A 20,298-nucleotide genomic window follows, 5' to 3' on the forward strand; every position below is an offset into this window, starting at 1 on the left:
TTCAATTACAACTGATTCATCAATGCTTTACCTTCCATCATAAGGTCAAAAGTACAAGTCTTCACTGATAATTGCACAGTGTTCAATTCCATTCACTAGTCCCCAGCAAATGAAGCAACCCATGCCTGCCTGCAGCAAGACCTGGACAACATTCCGGCATGCTCAATAAATTGACAAAGCAAATAACAGAGAGAGTCTAATCCTTCACCTTCCACAGCATTATCATTCCTGATCATCCACCGTCAACATCTTGGGGGAGAATGCCTGCAACAACCATGTTTGATAAGCATTAATACTGAGGGTAAATGTGCTGGTCAGAGGCTGGGTACCTGAGTGAGTGACTTGCTTTCTGATGCCTTTACGCCTTCCTACCATCTACATGCAAAAGCCTGGAATGTGATGGAACACTCTCCATAGAAACCCTTTCAAGAGCCACTTACTATATATCATTAAAATTCTATTAACACACACAAAATGCTGGAGGAACTCAGCAGGCCAGGCAGCATCTATGGGAAAAAGTACAGTCGATGTTTTGGGCTGAAACCCTGACCCTGTTGAAGAGGTTTTGGCCCGAAACGTCGACTATACCATTTACCATAGATGCTGCCTGACCTGCTGAGTTCCTCCAGCATTGTGTGTGTGTTGCTTGGATTTCCAGTATCTGGAGATTTTCTCTTGTTTGTGATTAAACTTCTAATAATAGTTTTCTGCCTCTTTTTGTAGACAGCAGCTCAGGAGAATCAAAGTAGCAGTGCTTCAAAAAGAATCTATTTCATCAACCCCTGAAGGGAGTTACAAGATGAGTTTGTGAATTTCTGTCACAATTCATCTCGTCTAGGTCAGCTAATAGAAATTTGACATGAATATTATCTACGTTTACTGGCTTGCCATTAACTAAAACATGCCATAGGGAATCAGCTTCTGGTTCATTAAAGCCTTTCAACTGCAGGGCACATTCAATCAACTTTTCAAACATCCATTGAGATGCATCTGTTTAATATCAACTTGGTGTAGTGCACTCACTGGACTCCTGAGAGGGCCTCACCATTTCGTTGAAATTTGTCAGCCTTTGACACTGACCCAGGGAAAATTCCAATGCCAAAAATACGCGACCAATTTTATCCAATGGAAAAATGATACAAAATACATATTTTTTTGTAACTGCCTGCTCTCATATAGGAACCCAACCTGTGCTTTGGATTGTTGGATGGGCTCATTGGTTGCTTGACCTCTCCACTGAAATTATCACTGCCCAATTTCTCCTACATGATTAATTGCTCTAATGCTCAGTTCCACCAGGGAACCAGGAGAAACGATGCTGGCTCCCAATAACACTGTACTGTACTTCCCCCAAATTCTTCCTTAGGTAGCTTGCAAATAATAGGCATTACACATTAAACATTGGAGAATGTTGAACATCCCTACGCTATTTTTTTCCACAACACTTTCAAACACTAACATAAATCAAACTAATAGGACTTTACAAGAGTATGGCTCAACTCGACAACTAAAGAAAAACTATGTCAAGTTGCACAAGAAAGTGTACTTTAAATCTAAGTGTAATGATATTATAATCATATATCTTCTGATTTTCAGTGTATCTGTTTTGTTTCAATTCTTTCTTTAAAGGTTTCATTATTATAATTGGCAATAAATGTCAGTGACCCCCCCCCCCCCCCCCAACCCCTGTATTTGCTTGGATTTTTGTTATCTCTCACCTTTTGGCAGTCATGCATATTTTATGTGATATGTCAAACTCTCTTGCCTTTTATCAGTTGCTAAATTCAGACAATTTATTTGTAGTTTAACAGTTTGCTATCACTACCTTTTGTCCCTTAAGGCAGTCACATAAAAATCTAAAAGCAGAGTAACTGATGAGGTCTGACGAAAGGTTGTCAATACAAAATATTAACTCCAAAGTTATTGCCTGATTTGCTGAGTATTTCTAGCACTTTTTGTTGCATCCACTTGTGCTATATTTCTCTTTTTTTAAACTAACATTATATTAGGATCACTGATATATAATTGCTAGTTATTAACTCTGTCTGGTGTCATTACCAAATCTAGTATGGTCTATTCTGGAATATAATCTTAAATCTGAACATTTTTGTACATTTCAAATATACGAAAGAAATTACCTGACTTGAGTAACACTGCTTCCCCCAATCTGCATGAAAACTAAACTCTCTTGTAAACATAATTGTTCTTTACTATAAACCTCTCTGAGCTCTAAAACATAGAACATAAATAAAATTAGCAGGATGAATTAGAAAGGCGACAGTGAATGAGTTCTGATGGGGCAAACTTGACAATATTTAATGGAAACAAAGGAAAACTGAATAGTGTTTCAGTTTATAGACACAAGAGATTCTGCAGATGCTTGAAATCCAGAGTAACATACAAAATGTTGGAGGAATTCAGCAGGCCAGCAGCATCTATAAGAAGGAATGACCAGTCAACATTTTGGGCTGAGACCCTTCATCAAGACTGGAAAGGAAGGAGAAAAGCCAGGCTAAGAAGGTTGGAGGAGGGGGAGAAGTACAAGTTGGCTACGTGTCAGGTGAAACCAAATGAACGGGGAAGGTGGGTGGGTAAGGTTAGGGGGGATATGAAGTGGGAAACTGGGAGGTGACAGGGGGAAAGGATAAAGGGCTGGAGAAGAAGGAATCCAATAGGAGAGGAGTGTGGACCGTGGAAGAAAGGGAAGGAGGAGGGGCACCAGAGTGAAGTGATAGGCAAGTGAGGAAAAGAGAAGGGGTAAAAGAGGGAGGTGAATGGAGAATTGAAAAAGAGAAAACGTAGGTGGGTTGGGGAGAGGGGAGAAATTACCAGAAGTTAGAGAAATTGATGTTCATCAAGTCAAGTTGGAAATGATCCAGACGGAATATGAGGTGTTGTTCCTCTAACCCGAGTGTGGCCTCATCATAGCAAGTAGAGGAGGCTATGGACGGACATGTTGGAATGGGAATGGGAAATACAATTAAAATGGGTGACCACTGGGAAATCCCAACTGTTGCGGACAGAGCAATGGTGCTTGGCCAACCGGTCCCTCAACGATGTAGAGGAGCTGCACTGGAAGCATCAGCTATAGTAGATGACCTCGACAGTCTCGCAGGTGAAGTGTGTCTCACATGGAAGTCTATTTGAGGGATGATCCCTGCCGACTTGCAGGTGAAGTGTTGCCTTACCTGGATGGACTGTTTGGGGTTCAATTTAAGTTTCAGTTTATGGTCATAATGAGTGACTTGCATTTGCCAGAAAACGTGGCTTATGTCAATAAAATTGCCAAATATAGGACTTTTGTGAAAAGCATGGTAGCGAATATGACCTAGAAATTACTCTACCACATTTTTTGGCTTTAATATGGTGTTTTGGATGACTCCAATGCTGTTTTTAAGTCACAAAGAACAAGATCTTGAATTGTCAAATTCACAGAACAACAGGGTGAAGTTTTCTGGCATAACATTGCACTGACCCTGACCTTTACCGATTCAATTTGGTGTTCCCTATTGATATGTTCTAAGTTCTTGCAGTTCCCTGCATCTTCACCAGCAGGAAAGATCTCTGCCACAGTACAAATTGCACTCTTCCAGCTACAGGTGAGTGTTGCTACTGAATACATGGGAGATGGGTGTAAGAGTGCTCGGGGCAGTCAGAGGAACCTGGACAGGTAGGTGACCTCCCTAATGCAGCAAACCTCAATGAATGTTGGTCCTTTTAATAACTTTCATGGGAAAATGTCACTGAAACATGGTTGTTCATGGGCAAATAAGTATCATTATTCAGAATAAAAATGACAGGGAGAATAATAATACAGCCCGAAGACATACTGGGTAGGTTAATTGGTCATTGTAAATTGTTTTGTGATTAGGTTAGGGTTAATCGGATTGTCAGGGTTTGCTGGGGTGGTGTGGCTCAAAGGGCCAGAAGGGCCTATTTCGTGCTGTATTGCTAAAATAAAAATAAAATAATGATATGCCCCCTACAAAATGAGATTGCCCAATCGGTAGCCAGAGATCTGCAAATACATGCAAAATAGCTCTACACCAGGTTAATCAGATTTTCAATAACATTACATTGATTGTCTTGACCTGCAGAATCCAATTTCTACCTTATGTGTTTTGTTACTAGCTTTTGTGGATTACAGACTTGGATCCAGCACAACAAACAGCAAATAGTATGAACTGATCATTGAGTATGGTAAGCTCCCTTTGATTCCTTCACTTCAGGCTGAACATTCACAGGTAAAGCCATAATCTCACAGAACTTCCTAGAATAAAACAAATACCTGAATCCAGGGATGGCCTTTGCAAAGCCGATGACTTTCTGTATGCTGTAACTGACAAGGTCAGCCAGATGAGGCAGCATGGAGAGCTCTTTAACCTCCTTGGAATTTCTACCATCATCATCATCATTATCATCATGTATCCCAAAAATGGAGAAAGATGACCCTGCTATCTGAGACATACCTGTGTCGATTAGAAAGTAAAATACAACATGATCATTATCCTCACAAATGCACTATTAACACCTTGATATTTCATTGAAATGACAATTAACAGCTCAAACCTACTGCCTCCACCATATTGATATTGCAAATCTTGTGTCAACATGTTATTTGTACATAACTACAGAGAAATTAAGAAAATGAAATAAACTCCACTCATACATCCAACCCCTTGTCAATATTGCTCTAATGACCCATTCTGCTCCAGTAACATCCTCTGGGCCTGGCTCTGCTGCAGGCCCTCTGGTGCTGAAACCCAGCATTTGTTACTTCTGGACTTAATTATCCTGGATACATACAACAGGCTGGAGTGGTTAGCAAACAGGGATACACTCCTCTTCCCCCAATAATCAAAAGTAATCTATAATGTGTGACTGTGGGCACACGCACATGTATTCATCCCAAAATATCTATTGAATTAACATGTTCCTCCCAAAGCAGACTAATTTAAATTAAGTGCACACTTCTGACTCTTCCAATGCACTTCTGGCTAGCTTCCTATCTCTTACTGTGGATAAATCTGTGTTTATTCAATCTGTCCTGTACTTCAACTCAGATAAGTATTGTTTATATGTCAGTCTTATGCTTGTTAATCTACAATGGCCTATGCTTTGACAAAGTCTCAGTTTAAAATTCATCATCTTTGCTTTCAAATCCATCGGATTCTAAAACCTCTTTCAGATCTATAATGAACTCACCTGTTGTTGTTGAATTCTGGCCTCTGGTGCAGCTCCTATTTTGAGTGCCCTAAATCTGGAATTCCTTCCCTAAACCTGTCCACCTTTCTGTCATTTTACACCTCTAAGTAATACTTCAAGCTTGTCATACTGGACTTTCATTAAGGATGTAGATGTTCCGGAAACCTATTCTGCCTGTCAGCTGCTTATTTGCCACCACTTTTTATAACTGGATTGGGCAGGCTTGCAGAGATGTGATCTGATCTGCAGAGTGTAAGGTCACTTAGCTCTGTCTATTTGTATGTTGCTTTTGCTGTTTGGGACGCATATAGTCCTATGCGACAAAAAGTCCTGATGAAGACGTTGACTGTTTATTCCCCTCATAGATGCTGACTGCTGAGTTCTGCCAGCATTTTTTGTGTGTTGATATGGGTCAATTGATCAATTTTCGAAATGCCTAGTGCTGGTACCTGCATGATCTTCTGCACTTATTAACGCAGGGTGGATCCCCTGGCTTGACAGTATCGGTAGGGTGAGGGATATGCTGGACCATGATGATATATATTATGGTGGTGTACATTTCTGCTGCAGATGGTGGTCCACAGTGCTACATGTATGCATAATTTCTTTCTGCATTTGTTTCCAACATCTAGGGGTTTTTTTCGCTCCAATTACCACTCTGAGTCCATCCAATTTAGCGTGATGGATGTGTCTTTAGTGCAAAGAAGGGACTTTGTCCCGATAATAACTGCTATCAGTGCTGACTTCTACCAGTGCTGTCACTGATCAGTGATGATGAGAAATAGGTTAATCAGTTGTATAGGTTTACTCATTCATGTGTTCTTCAAGGTTTAGGCCATGGACCCCACCATTAACAGAGAGGTCCATGGAGCCCAGGTTGTGAGCCCCTGATTTAGGCAATTCATTCAGCTGTGGTGCTCCAAAGCCTCTCTTGGTGTACCCAGAGTACATCTTGTGTACTTCTTTCAGTGTTTCTTCCAAGTGTTGTTCATCAGCTGAGGGAGGATGGTAGGTGGCAACCAGGTGGAGATTTCACTGCTCATATTTGACTTGATGATTTGAGACTGTGTGGAGCCTGATATATAAATAGATCCCCATATAGGAGTGACTTACTTTATAATATAGAGCAAACCCTGTGAAATGCCCAGGTTAACACAGCCATAGTGGGCAATAATTACTGATAGTAAGAATGTGGATGTAGGATCCAGCAACCGATTGGGAGATCAGAAGCTCGAGAGGAGGTAATTACATTCAAGTCCGCTGACTGAGTAGAAAAAGGCAATCAGTGTTTGAGATTGATTAGCAGGAACAAATTAAAGGAAGGAAGGGGCAAGCACAGCAGTCATCATAGGAGTGGGCAGAGATAGAGTGATGATTTTTGAGGCTTTAGCTCATTGAGGCTTCAGACAGAGGATGGAAAGACAAAAAGCTGCAGGTTGATTTACATTTGCTCAGTTAGGACAGTAGAAATGCCAGGCAGTATAGTTGAATGCTCCTCTTGTGAGATTTGAGAAGGCAAGGAGACCTCCAGTGTGCCTGACGACTTAAGCGGCAAGAAATACATTCAGCTGCAGCTTCTAACAATCTGCGTTAAGGAGTTGGAGCTGGAGGGGATGAACTCCAGATCATTTGGGAGGCTCAGAGGGTGATAGACAGGACATATTGAGAGGTAGTTACACCACAGGTGCAGGACACAGGAAACTGGGTTTACACAGCCAGAGCAGAGTACCCCTGTGGCCATCCCCCTCAGCAACATCTCCATCCCTCCCCAACAGTATACTTTGGATACTGCTGGGGGGGAGACCTAGCTGAGGAAAGTCACAGCGATCAGATCTCTGCCATTGAGTCTGGCTGTGTGACTCAGAAGGGAAGGGGGGAGAAGAGGTGCACTGTGTTGATGGGGGATTCATTAGTTAGAGGAACAGAAAGGAGGCTCTGTGAGTGAGAACGAGATTCCCAGATGGTATGTTGCCTTCCGGGTGCCAAGGATCGGGACATCTTGGATCAAGTCCTCAGTATTCTCAAGTGGGAGAGTGAATAGCCAGAGGTCATGGTTCATGTAGTTACCAGTGACATGGGTAGGACGACTGACAAAGTTCTGCATAGGGAGTTCAGGGAGTTAGGTGCTAAGTTAAAGGGAAGGACCTCTAGGCTTATGATCTCAGGATTGCTATCCATGCCATGTGCTAATGAGGCCAGAACCAGGAAAATGTTATAGTTTAACACATGGCTAATAAGTTGGTGTAGGAAGGAGGACATCAGATTTTTGGATCATTGGGCTCTCTTCCAGGGAAGGTGAGGCCTGTACAAAAGGGACAGCTTGCACCTGAATTGGAAGGGGACTAATATCCCTGCAGGGAGGTTTGTTAATGTGCACCGTGGGTTTTAAACTAGAGTTGCAGGGGGATGGGAACCAGATGGCCAGAACAATTAATGGAGAGGTTGTGGAGACAGGTGTTGGTAAGACCTCAGACAAAGTCAGGATTAAAAAGGTTGAGCGTGGTGCAACTGGTGTCTTAATCTGTGTATATTTCAATGCAAGAAGTATCATAGGAAAAGCAGATGAGCTCAGGGCATGGATCAACATTTACAATTATGACATTGTAGCCATTAGTGAGACTTGGTTGTAGGAGGGATAGGACTGGCAACTCAGTATTCCGGGGTTTCATTGTTTTAGACGCGACAGAGCAGGAGGGATTAAAGGAGGAGGGGTGGCATTACTAGTCAGGAAAAATGTCACGGCAGTGTTCAGTCAGGACAGACTGGAGAACTTGTCAAGTGGAACTGAGAAATAAGAATGGCATGGTCACCAATGGTCCTAGGGATGTTGAGGAACAAATTTGTAAAAAGATCACAGACTGTTGCAAGAAACAGAAGGTTGTGATAGTAGGTGATTTTAACTTTCCACATATTCACTGGGACTCCCATGCTGTAAAAGGACTAGATGGGATAGAATTTGTCAAATATGTTCAGGAAAGTTCCCTTCATCAGTACGCAGAAGTCCCAATGAGAAAGTGTGCGATACTGGATCTGCTGTTAGAGAATGAGACAGGGCAGGTGACAGAAGTTTGTGTAGGGAGACACTTTGCATCCAGTGACCACATTGCCATTAGTTTCAAAATAAATATACAAAAAGGTAGGTTTGGTCCGTGGGTTGAGAATTTAAATTGGAGTAAGGCCAATTTTGATGGTATCGGAAATGATCAGGCAAGTGTGAATTAGGACAGTCTGTTGTTTAGTAAAAGAGTATTCGATAAGTAGAGGCCTTCAAAAGTGAAATTTTGAGAGTACAAAGCTTGTATGTGCCTGTCAGAATAAAAGGTAAAGATAACAAGTGTAGGGAACCTTCGTTTTCAAGAGATTTTGAGGCCCTGATTAAGAGAAAAAAGGAACTGCATAGCAAGTATAGGCAGGTAGGAACATTAAGGTACTTATGGAGTATAAGAAATGCAAAAGAACACTTAAGAAAGAAATCAGGAGGGCTAAAAGAAGGCATGAGGTTATCCTAGCAGACAAGGTGAAGGAGAATCCCAAGGGATTCTACAGATATGTTAAGAGCAAAAAGATTGCAAGGGACAAAACTGGTCCTCTGGAAGACCAGAATGGTAATTCAGGTGTGGAGCCAAAACAGATGGGGGAGATCTTAAATAATTTTTTTTGCATCTGTATTTACTTAGGAGACAGACACAGAGTCTATAGAAGTGAGGCAAAGTGGCATCAACTTCATGGAGTCTGTACAGATTACAGAGGAGGTGTTTGCTACCCTGAGGCAAATCAGGGTGGATAAATCCCCATGGACTGACAAGATGTTCTCTAGGACCATACAGGAGGCAAGTGCAGAAATTGCCAGGGCCCTAGCAGAGATATTTAAATCATTCTTAGCGACAGGAGAGATACCAGAGGATTGGAGGAGAGCCAATGTTGTTTTTGCTGTTTAAAAAAGCCTCTAAATACAAATCAGGAGATTATAGGCCAGTGAGTCTGACATCAGTAGTGGGAAAGTTATTGGAAGGGACAGAGTATAATTATTTGGATAGACATGGACTGATTAAGGATAGCCAGCATGACTTTGTACGTGGTAGGTCGTGTCTAACCAATTTATAGAGTTTTTCAAGGAAGTTACCAGAAAGGTGGATGAAAGCAAGGCAGTGGATGTTGTCTACATGGATTTCAGTGAGGCATTTGACAAGGTCCCGCATGAGAGGTTAGTCAAGAAGGTTCAGTCGCTCAGTATTCAAGATGAGGTAGTAAATTGGATTAGACGTTGGCTTTGTGGGAGAAGTCTGGGAGTGGCAGTGGAGGGCTGCCTCTCTGACTAGAGACCTGTGACTGGTAGTGTGCCACAAGGATTGGTGCTGGGTCCTTTGTTTGTCATCTATATCAATGATATGGATGATAATGTGGTTAACTAGATCAGCAAGTTTGCAGATGACACCAAGTTTGGGGGGTGTGGTGGACAGTGAAGGTGGCTATCATGGCTTGCAGAAGGATCTGCATCAGCTGGAAAAATGGCTGATGGAATTTAATGCAAACAAGTGCGAGGTTTTGCACTTTGGTAAGACCAACCAAGGTAGGTTCTGCATAATGAATGGTAGGGCACTGAGGAGTGTGGTAGACAAAAAGGGATCCAAGAATACAGGTCTATAAATCATTGAAAGTGGTGTCATAGATAGATAGGGTCATAAAGAAAGCTTTTGGCACATTGGCCTTCATAAATCAATGTATTGAGTACAGGAGATGGGATGTTATGTTGAAGTTGTATAAGACGCTGGTGAGGCCTAATTTGGAGTATTGTGTACAGTTTTGGTCACCTAGCTACAGGAAAGATGTAAATAAGATTGAAAGAGTACAGAGAAAATTTTCAAGGATGTTTCTAGGTCTGGAGGACCTGAGTTATAAGGAAAGATTGAATAGGTTAGGACTGTGTTCCTTAGAACGTAGAAGACTGAGAGGAGATTTGATAGAGGTAAACAAAATTCTGAGGGGCATTGATAGGGTAAATGCAAGTGGGCTTTTTCCACTGTTGTTGGGTGGGACTACAACCTGAGGTCATGGGTTAAGGGTAAAAAGGTGAAAAGTTTAAGGGGAGCATGAGGGGAAACTTCTTCACTCGGGGGTTGTGAGAGTGCGGAACAAGCTGCCTACACAAGTGGTGCATGTAAGCTTGATTTCAATGTTTAAGGGAAGTTTGGATAAGTACGTGGATGGTACGGGTATGGAGGGCTATGGTCTGGGTGCAGGTAGATGGGAGTAGGCAGTTAAATGGTTTTTGTATGGACTAGATGGGCAGAAGGGCCTATTTCTTTAAAGTGCTTCTCTATGACTGAGTGCAACAAGCAGAAACAAATAAATAAATGCAAAGATGCTTGGTAAATCAAAAGCAGTAAGAAAACAGTTCAACAATCAAGCTACAAGTCTTTATATAGTATTGTATGACATAGGAGGCTGCTCAGCCCAATGAGTTTATGCCAGTTGTAAGAACAATCACCCTAGTTATTTTCCATGTTAAATATTCATTCTCACCATCTCTCCTCAGATCTCCCTTCCACTCACCTATGCACTCAAAGTAATTCAAAGTGGCCAAATAACCTGCCAATCTGCATGCCTTTGGGATATGGGAGGAGACTGGAGCACTCAGAAAACCTACACAGTTACAGGAGAATGTATGAACTCCAGACAACACTGAAGGTCAGGATTGAACCAGGGTCTCTGCAGCAGCTCTACCCGCTGCACCACTTTGCCGTCCAGTGAAGGAACAAAGGAGCTCAACACATCTATCGATTTGGAGGCCACCCAGTCACCATTTTATGCAGCTGCTCAGTGCACTGCAGATGAGCATATGGAATTCATCATACTAGCCTAATGTAGGTTAAGAATTTTAATGGGCCTTGAGGTATAGCTTCTTACTTTGAAAACTGCTTCTATGCAGTTGAACAGAATGCACTTGTGCCAGAATACAGATTATAAGCCTTTAAACTTGAAATTCCTTGGCATTAGCATTTCAGAGGATCTGTCCTGGGACCATCACAAAGAAGGCACAGCTATGCCTCTACTTTCTTAGAAGTTTACAAAGATGCAGCATGTCATCTAAAATGTTGACAAACTTCTAGAGATGCGCAGTGGAGTGTAGACTAACTGGTTGCATCATGGCCTGGTATGGAAACGCCAATGCCCTTGAATGGAAAAGCCTACAAAAAGTAATGGATTACAGCCCAGTCCATCATGGGTAAAGCCCTCCCCACCATTGAGTACATCTACATGAAATGCTTTCGCAGGAAAGCAACATCCATTATCAAAGATCCTCACCACCCAGGCCACGCTCTCTTCTCACTGCTGCCATCAGGAAGGTGGTACAGGAGCCTCAGGACTCACACCACCAGGTTCAGGAACAGTTATCACCCCTCAACCATCAAGCTCTTGAACCAGAGAGGATAACTTCACTTGCCCCCATCGTTGAACTGCTCCCACAAGTAATGGACTCACTTTCAAGGACTCTTCATCTCATGTTATAGAAATTTATTATTTTTTCTTAGCTCAAGCTGATAAAACCTGAAGTACAGGCATAGCCAAGCATGCTCATTTGTCAATTGCTAGGAACTTTCAGACTATTCTAGTGGTGTTTAGTATCATGGCTTTCTGCAGATTTACATAGATATTACAGTGTAGGCCTAATTGTTTAACACTGTTGTGTAGTGACTTCAGGATGACACCAGTTATAGATATTGTTATCGGGACAATGTATACGCTGTTCATGTTTCAAAGTATTTCAATTACCTCTTTTAATTCAGCATATTATTTTTTTTTGTATTTGCAGAGTTTTCTTTTGCACTCTAGTTGTTTGCATTTTTTCGTTGGTTCAATTGTGTTTCTTTGTATTTACTGAGAATGCCCAAAAGAAAATGAATTTCAGGGTTGTATACGGTGACATACAGTATATGTACCTTGATAATAAATTTACTTTGAACTTTGGCTGATGAGTACAGGGAACTTCACTTGCCCCATCATTGAAATGTTCCCATGACTTGTGGACTCACTTTCAAGGACTTTTCATATCATGTTCTCAATATTTATTGCTTATGTATGATTATTATTTATTTCTTTTTGCGTTTGAACAGTTGTCTTTCTCACACTTGTTGAACACCCAAGTTGGTGTAGCCTTTCGTTGATTCTATTATGGTTATTACTCTATTATGGATTTATTGAGAATGCCCTCAAGAAAATGAACCTCAGGGTTGTATATGATGACATATGTGTACTTTGACAATAAAGTAAATTTGAACTTTGAATGCTTTGGGCATGGGGATGCCCCCAAGTGTAAAAACATACTCCCATGTGAAATCTTGCAGATTTATTGCATTTATTTATCTCTTTTAAAAAAAATCTTACTTGGTGTTTCAATCGCACAGATTCAAATTCTTTTGAAGTGGATTATTCAAATGAGTAGAGCTATGCTTTTTTAAAATTGCAATCTTTCTAATACAAATTATTGAAAAATAGAAGCAGGAATAGGCCATTTAACCCCCTGCATTAACTTTGCCATTTAAAAAGATCTTTTACTTCCTGATCTTTTACTTGACATTTTCCTGCATTAACCACATTTCCTTGATATCTAAAAATTTGACAATCTATGAAAGTCTCCCTCAGAACTAAGTACATCTGCATTAAGGGCAACCAGCTGCAGCTCCTTACTGACTATATTAGGGAAACTGGTTGCCCTTTGGCTCGTACAGGAGAATGAGGACGTGATAGGAGCTACAGGGAGGATAGAAACCTTAAGATGCAGGATGCAGTAGCTGGGTGACTGTCAGGAGAGGGAAAGGGAAAATGCAGCCTGTGGGCATTCCTCTTAACAACAGATACTGTATATCGCTTTGGATACTGTTGAGGGTTGGGGATGAAAGCCACAGCACCCAGGTCTCTGGCACCAGCAGCTCTGCAGCTCAGAAGGGAAGGGGGGGGGGAGTGGAGTGGTGTGGTGTTAGGGGATTCAATATTTAGGGGAGCAGAGAGGAGGTTCTGTGGACGTGAAAGAGACAGCCATCTGGTATGTTGTCTCCCAGGTGCCAAGGTCCAGGAGATCTTGGATTGGGTTCATATCATTCTAAAGGGAGAGGGTGAACAGCCGGAATTTGTGGTACTTATTAGTACTGAAAACAACATAGAGGGGAAAAGGGATGAGATCCTGAAGAGAGAATATAGAAAGCTAGGCAGAAAGCTGAAAAGCAGGACCTCCAGGGTAGTAACCTCTGGATTGTTGCTTGTGCCAGATGCCAGTGAGGGCAAGAATAGGATGATTTGGCAATTGAATGTGCGTGTAAGGAATTGGTGCAGGGGACAGGGTTTCAGATTTGTGGATCATTGGGATTTCTTCTGGGGAAGGTATGACCTGTACAAAAGAGACAGGTTACTCTGAACTTGAGGGGTACTAATATCCTTGTGGGCAGATTTGCTAGACACTGATTCCCTGGGAGACAGGCACCAAAGACTCATAATTTAGTTTGGTCATTAAGTAAATTCTGTGTCTACAAGTACAGTTCAGAGGCTGGGTATCCTGTGCTGATTAATTCATCTGCTGATTCCCCAAACATTTTCCACTATCTACAAGGCACAAATCAGGAGCATGATGGTACACTTCCATTTGCTGGATGACTGCTCAATAACTCTGAAGAAGCTTGACACCATTCAAAATAAACCAAACTGTTCAAATGGCACCCCATCCACCACCCTAAATATTAATTTCCCCGCACCTCTGGCATAGCCACAAAATGCACTGCAGTTTCATATGACAGCACTTTTGTGTACATGCAATCTATACTACCAGGCAGGATAAGGGCAGCAGGCTTATGGAAACAACCACCTGTGGCTTCCCTTCCAAGTCATACACCATCCTGACTTGGAAATATATTGCCTGTCCTTCACTGTCACTGGAAGTATTTTCTACAGCTCCATCCCTAACAGAGCTGTGGGAGCACTTTCACCAGGTGGACTGCAGAAGTTCAAGATGCTGGCTCATCACCACCTTATAAGGAATGGGCAATAAACACTGGCTTCGGCAGCAGCGGCCAGTAACCCCACCCAAAAAACACCAAATCAATTTAAAAAGCTTCTCTCTCCTTCATAACAGCTGTAGTATTTGTTCCCAATGTCTGGATACCATGTGGAGTGTGCCATTCTGCAAAGCAGTGTTGACAGTTGGGCTGAAATGTGTGTGGTCCCCTCAACACACGAGCAGGTTCTGTTCAAGCACATGGTTCTAGTTATAAACCATCATAATGCTATTTTGAACGTCTTTCAGCATTTATTTGCAATCTTTACTTTTGAGAACATTAAGATCTTCTACAAGATAATGAGGTGGCTTTATTGGGCAGATGTAGAGATGTTTCCACTAGTACTTTTAAGAGAGAAAAGTACACTTCAGAGGGAAATCAGGAGAGCAAAGAGAGGACATGAAGTAGTTCTGGCAGATAAGATAAAGGAGAATCCCAAGAGATTCTACAAGTTTATTAAGAACAAAGGGGTAATAGAGAAAGAATAGGTCTGTTAAGGATTAATGTGGTCATCTAGGTGTGGAGCCATAGGATATGGGCTAGGTGTTAAATGAATATTTCTCATCTGTATTTACTGTGGAGAAAGCCATGCTGTGGGGAAAGAAAGAATTAATATAATAATGGTGTGTTGGAACATATCCACATGATACAGGAGGTGCTGGCAGTCTTAAGGCAAACATTTTTCCCCATTATCTGGAACTCACTATGACAAAGTGTAGCTAGATAAACAGTATTTAAAGAAAAGTTCGATAATTGGCATGGAAGAAGGCATTTGAAGTATGCACTGACAGAATGAGATTAGGAAATGCGTGCAAGAGTCCTGTAAATCATGGGTATGGACATGTTGGATTAAATAGTCTTTATCTATGCTGTAAGTCATGATTGTACTTTGGAAATATATCATACCTATGGACAGGCTGCAACCACCTGAAGATGATGAGTTAAAGGAAGATAATGAATTTTCAGAGCAGAGATCCTGTGGTAGCTCAATAGAAAAGGACTCTCCAGAAGCTTCCATTGCAGATGAAGCCCGTATCGGTGGCTGTAAAAGAAAAGAAAAATGGACGATATAATTGACATCATCCATGGTTATGTGTGCAGGGGAAAGCTGAGAAAAGGGCTGTTAGAAGATGATACCGCTTTCTCATTTGCCTACAGAATAAAAGATGAATTTGCATTTATCTCACATTTTTCATGCTCTCAAAGCTCTCCAAGTCACTTCACAATTGGCGAGATGATTGTGGCTATGTTCGCACACACTGAGATCCCCAGAAACATGAATGATGTATGTAATGGTTTTGGTGGTGGTACTTCAGGGATGAGTCTAGAAGATAATGCCATAGTAGCTCTGTATTTGTTATACAAGCAGTAGAACCAGCCTAGAAAGCACCCTAGAAATTTGATCATGTCACACAACCTTTTTATGCACTGTACTGTGCAATAAGAATTTAATGTTTGCTTGATTGCTAAAAGTGATCGAACGCATGATGTGCTAGTAACGCACTTCTGGAATGTTGTTCTGGGTCCTCAATGCCCATTATGTGCATAAGCTCAGGGGCTCCTAGACATGTTGAGTTATGTCAAATAGAGTAAAAACTTGTCCTGACATCACTTGCATGAAATTGCACTGTGCAGTTTAGACCCACTAACAGCATGGACTATGCACACCGAAGTAGTTTGAAACCCAAGGGTTGTGGTGTGTGTGTGTGTGTGTGTGTGTGTGTGTGTGTGTGTGTGTGTGTGTGTGTGTGTGTGTGTGTGTGTGTGTGTGTGTGTGTGTGTGTGTGTGTGTGTGTGTGTGTGTGTGTGTGTGTGTGTGTGTGTGTGTGTGTGATATATGTATGTATATATATATATATATATATATATAATATATGTATGTGTATGTATATATATATAAATAAATAAAGGGACTGTTAGGGACTTCAAGGTGTCCATTATCTTATTGGTAGGTGCCGTTTAAGTGTTCTTATTTCGTGTTTGCTTCCACCACCAAGTCCGAGCACACTTCGCTGCAGCTTTGTTGTCCAATGATCTTCCCTCAACCACCACTGATCATCTTTTCAACCAACACACCATATTCTTGATCACCCAGATGATCCCATTTCCTTCCCAACTTCATTTCCTGATCATCCCATTTTTATCCTTCTCCCCATCATTGTCCTGACTGATCCACTGTGATAATCATCCCATAACCCTAATCCACTCAATTCCACCACCACCTTCATTCTTCACAGCAGTAGAAAAGACCTTAGTGCAAGAGTAGGTGTGCAAAGCCTGTTATTTCCCCCCCCCCCCAAATGATAGCTATGGTCTCATGTCTATTATAGCAAAGAAGTTTAGAGGAGGGGTAAACATCAAATAAGCATTGTTGCCTCATAAGTACATTAGAATTTTTAGAATAACATTAAATAATGCAAGACTCCCAAGAATATTGACCAGAAATTCAATTATATTATGCTGTGAAGCATTATATAGAGTTTTCTCATTGCAAGGGATTTTGGGTATGTTGTTCTCTGGGTGTTGCTATACCTGGGGCAGCAAAGTTTATTTCTTCCAGCCACAGCTCCACGGTGCACCCAAGCCCAACCACCATGTAGCAATGTCATCCATATGCTGCAAACCCCACCCGCTAAGACTCAGGCCCCTAATCCTCCTGACTACCACAAGGCCTCCACTGTCCTCCCAAAAGCATGAAGCCCCTCTGATTTGTGTGATTTCCCATGGAGGCCTCCTATCTCCAATAGAGGCTTCAACCTGCAGCCTTGCCCTGCTCTACCACTACCACCTTGGCAACTGCCCCAGAACCCGATCTGCTCCCATTTCCCCATGCTCTTAATTCACAGCCTCTTCATCGGAATCCTTGTTCCCCCTCACAACATCCAGTGTTGACCAGTGTTTAACCTTAAATCTTATTTTATTTAAAAATATCACTATCATAACACACATCAGTGCACAGACACTAGGCAGTATAAACTTAGACTTCTTGTACATTCCATGTTAAGAGTATTATCCATTGAAGAAGGAAATATAAGACAGACAATAGAACATTACTAACATGAACATTCTGGGAAGATTCTTCACTATGTGCTAGCTCTTCAACAAACTGAATTATAATTTCATTAGACCTACCCCATTTGACACAATGCTCAAAGGAAAGATCGTTATTCATAACCAATATTATATGAGAATATAGTGTTCAGGGCCAGGGGTTTGGAGGATGGAAGGATGCAGACATGAGGAGGCAGGAAGTCAAGACAAGGATGCCTTGTAATGGTGTGCAGAGACTGGACAAGATCTAGCTGATCAAGGAACCAGTCAAATGATGGATGGGAAGCGATTTGGGTTGCCAAGGGGAGAGGCAAATAGCTTGACTTGCATGAGTGGGACTCCAACCAAAAGAATTATTATTAAAATTTGGTTGTTCATGGAGTGCCCAGTAACAGGAATTCTCCAGAACACCATGTACTGATTTCTGGGGGGCACATTCCAAAAGAAGCTATGTATAGGGATAGCTATTCACCTTTGATTGGCATATGAGTTGAATCATGTGTCCAAAGATTTTAATCTGGCCCTTTCAGTTGTAAATCAGCCTTGCACAACTGAAGCAATCACTGGGTCAATGATCTGGGAGCACGAGTTCAAATCCCACCAACTGTTTTAATTTTTAACTAAATTCAGTTAATTAAATGACCGTGGGATTAAAAAGTCAGAATAAGTAATGGTGACTACGAAATAGCTAGATTGTAGGGGGAAAAATCCATCTTTTTCAGTATTCTCCTTTAAGGAAGGAAATGTGCCACCCTTACCTGGTCTGGATCACACAACTCTTGTGATTATATCCCCTCTGAAATGGCCAAGCAGGCCACTTATTTTAAGGGAAATTTGGGATGAGTAATAAATCATAGGCCTCGAGAGAAGCAAACTTATCCCCAAATTGAAAGAAAATGTCCGGTTTTATTTTGGGTTTGCATCAGTTAAATTTATTGTAGATTTGTGTCCAAATGCTAATTTAGCCCTACGTAGCACACTTGATGCTATGGCAGCACAGCAGTTAGCACAATACTATTATAGCTGAGCCGTTCTGGAATTCAGAGTTCAATTCCAGTGCCATTTGGTAAGGATTCTGTCTGTCTTCCCCATGGAATGTATGGGTTTTCCCTGGGTGCTCTGGTTTCCTCCCACAGTCTAAAGACATACCAGGTAGGTTAATTGGTCATTGTAAATTCTCCTGTGATTGGGTTAGGATTAATTGGGTTTGTTGGGGGTTGCTGAAGTGGTATGGCTCGAAGATCTTGCCAGGTCTCCTCCACGCTGTATCACTAAAATAAAATAAACAATCACAGACTGGTACCCAGTCAGGTAGGTTCTTTACATGCCTTTCATCTTTCTACATCTACAATGGTCCACAATTCACCCCCTACCCCAACTCCACAGCACATACTCCCAATTCGTACACTACTCCTCATTTCCCACAGCACATAGTTCTACTGCCTACTCTCCCTCTATCCTGCCTCTCCTGCATCCTCCAAACCCCTTCACCACAGACCAAGGTCTAATAGTTTCTCTTCTCACCATGGCACACAGCTCCTGTACCTTTCCTGCACCCTGTTTCTCACAGTTTAAGTGTTTCTTCCTGACACTGACACGAGCATAACCTCTGATTAAACCCAAACTAAAAAATGGCCTCAGACCAGAAAACTTGGCTAATATTTAAGCGTGAAATTGTGCAATGTTCACACATATGCATTTCATTTTGTGGTAAGGTGACTGGGGAGACAACTTCTGAAACTGTCATTGGCATTTGCAAACAAGCAGCCTTTTAGATGCACTTGAATTTCTGAGCCACCATTTCCTCTATTACCACCATGACAACATGTCAACTAGACTATATGGCAGGGATATATCTTAGGCCACCCAGAAGTCATATTGCATGTTTTAGGCTTTGTGACCAAATTTGTGGAGAATATTAAGATAGATGGGGGAGGGTGTAGAAACAGGTAGTGTTGAGGAGGCAGAAGTCTGCAGAAGGCCAGACCAATTAGGAGAATGGGAAAAGAAGTGGCAGATGAAATACAGTGTAGGGAAGTGTATGGTCTTGCACTTTGGTAGAAAGAATGAAGGCATAGACTATTATCTAAACAGGGAGAAAATTCAAAAATCAGAGGTGCAAAGGGACATAGGAGACCTCATGTAGGATTCCCTAAAGGTTAACGCAGACTGAGTCTGTGGTAAGGAAGGCAAATGCAATGTTAGCATTCATTTCGAGAGGAATATAAAAACAAGAATGTAATGCTGAAGCTTCATAAGGCATTGGTCAGATCGCACTTGGAGAATTGTGAGCGGTTTTGGGACCCTTATCTAAGCACAGATGTGCTGACATTGGAGAAGGTCCAGAGGAGATGCACGAGAATGATTCCAGGAATGAAGGGGTTAATGTATGAGGAGCATTTGATATCTCTGGGCTTATACTTGCTGGAGTTTAGAGGAATGAGGGAGGATCTCATTGAAACTTATCAAATATTGAAAGGCCTAGATAGAGTAGACATGGAGAAGATGTTTCCTATATTGGGGGAGTCTAGGACCAGAGGGCACAGCATCAGAACAGAAGGACATCCCTTTAGAACAGAGATGAGGAGATATTTCTTTAGCCAGAGGGTGGCAAATCTGTGGAATTCATTGTCACAGATACTGTGAAGGCCATGTCATTGAGTATATTTAAAGTGGATTTTGATTAGTCAGGGTGTCAAAGGTTACGGGGAGAAGGCAGGAGAATAGGGTGGAGAGGGATAATAAATCAGCCATGATGGAATGGCGGAGCAGACTCGATGGGCCAAATGGCCTAATTCTGCTCTTATGTCTTATGGTCTCATGATGTAATTAGAAAAGTATATATTTTTTTATTTAGCTCATTTTTATTTTGAAAATATTAATTTTTCAATGTGAGTAAGCTGCTATCTCGTCCAATGAGTTTGGAAATCAAGAACTGGGTAGTTTGATTTCTCCTTATCATTAACTTATTCTACTCCACCATACTCTATGTCAC

The 20,298-nt window shown here is 41.6% G+C and overlaps 1 protein-coding gene across 3 annotated transcripts in view; it reads right to left on the reverse strand.

Annotated features, from left to right (window-relative positions):
• The window catches only part of LOC140741196 (vitamin D3 receptor-like), a 197,243-nt gene that overhangs the window by 39,421 nt on the left and 137,524 nt on the right, over positions 1 to 20,298 (reverse strand). For all 3 annotated transcript variants that reach the window (XM_073071091.1, XM_073071093.1, XM_073071090.1), the window contains 2 exons: positions 15,159 to 15,294; positions 4,289 to 4,469 (listed from right to left, as the gene is read on the reverse strand). In XM_073071091.1, coding sequence (XP_072927192.1) covers positions 4,289 to 4,469; positions 15,159 to 15,294 — 317 coding nt within the window. The remainder of the gene's footprint in view (positions 1 to 4,288; positions 4,470 to 15,158; positions 15,295 to 20,298) is intronic.

The sequence above is a fragment of the Hemitrygon akajei genome, chromosome 18, assembly GCF_048418815.1.
Source record: "Hemitrygon akajei chromosome 18, sHemAka1.3, whole genome shotgun sequence".
Taxonomy (NCBI): domain Eukaryota; kingdom Metazoa; phylum Chordata; class Chondrichthyes; order Myliobatiformes; family Dasyatidae; genus Hemitrygon; species Hemitrygon akajei.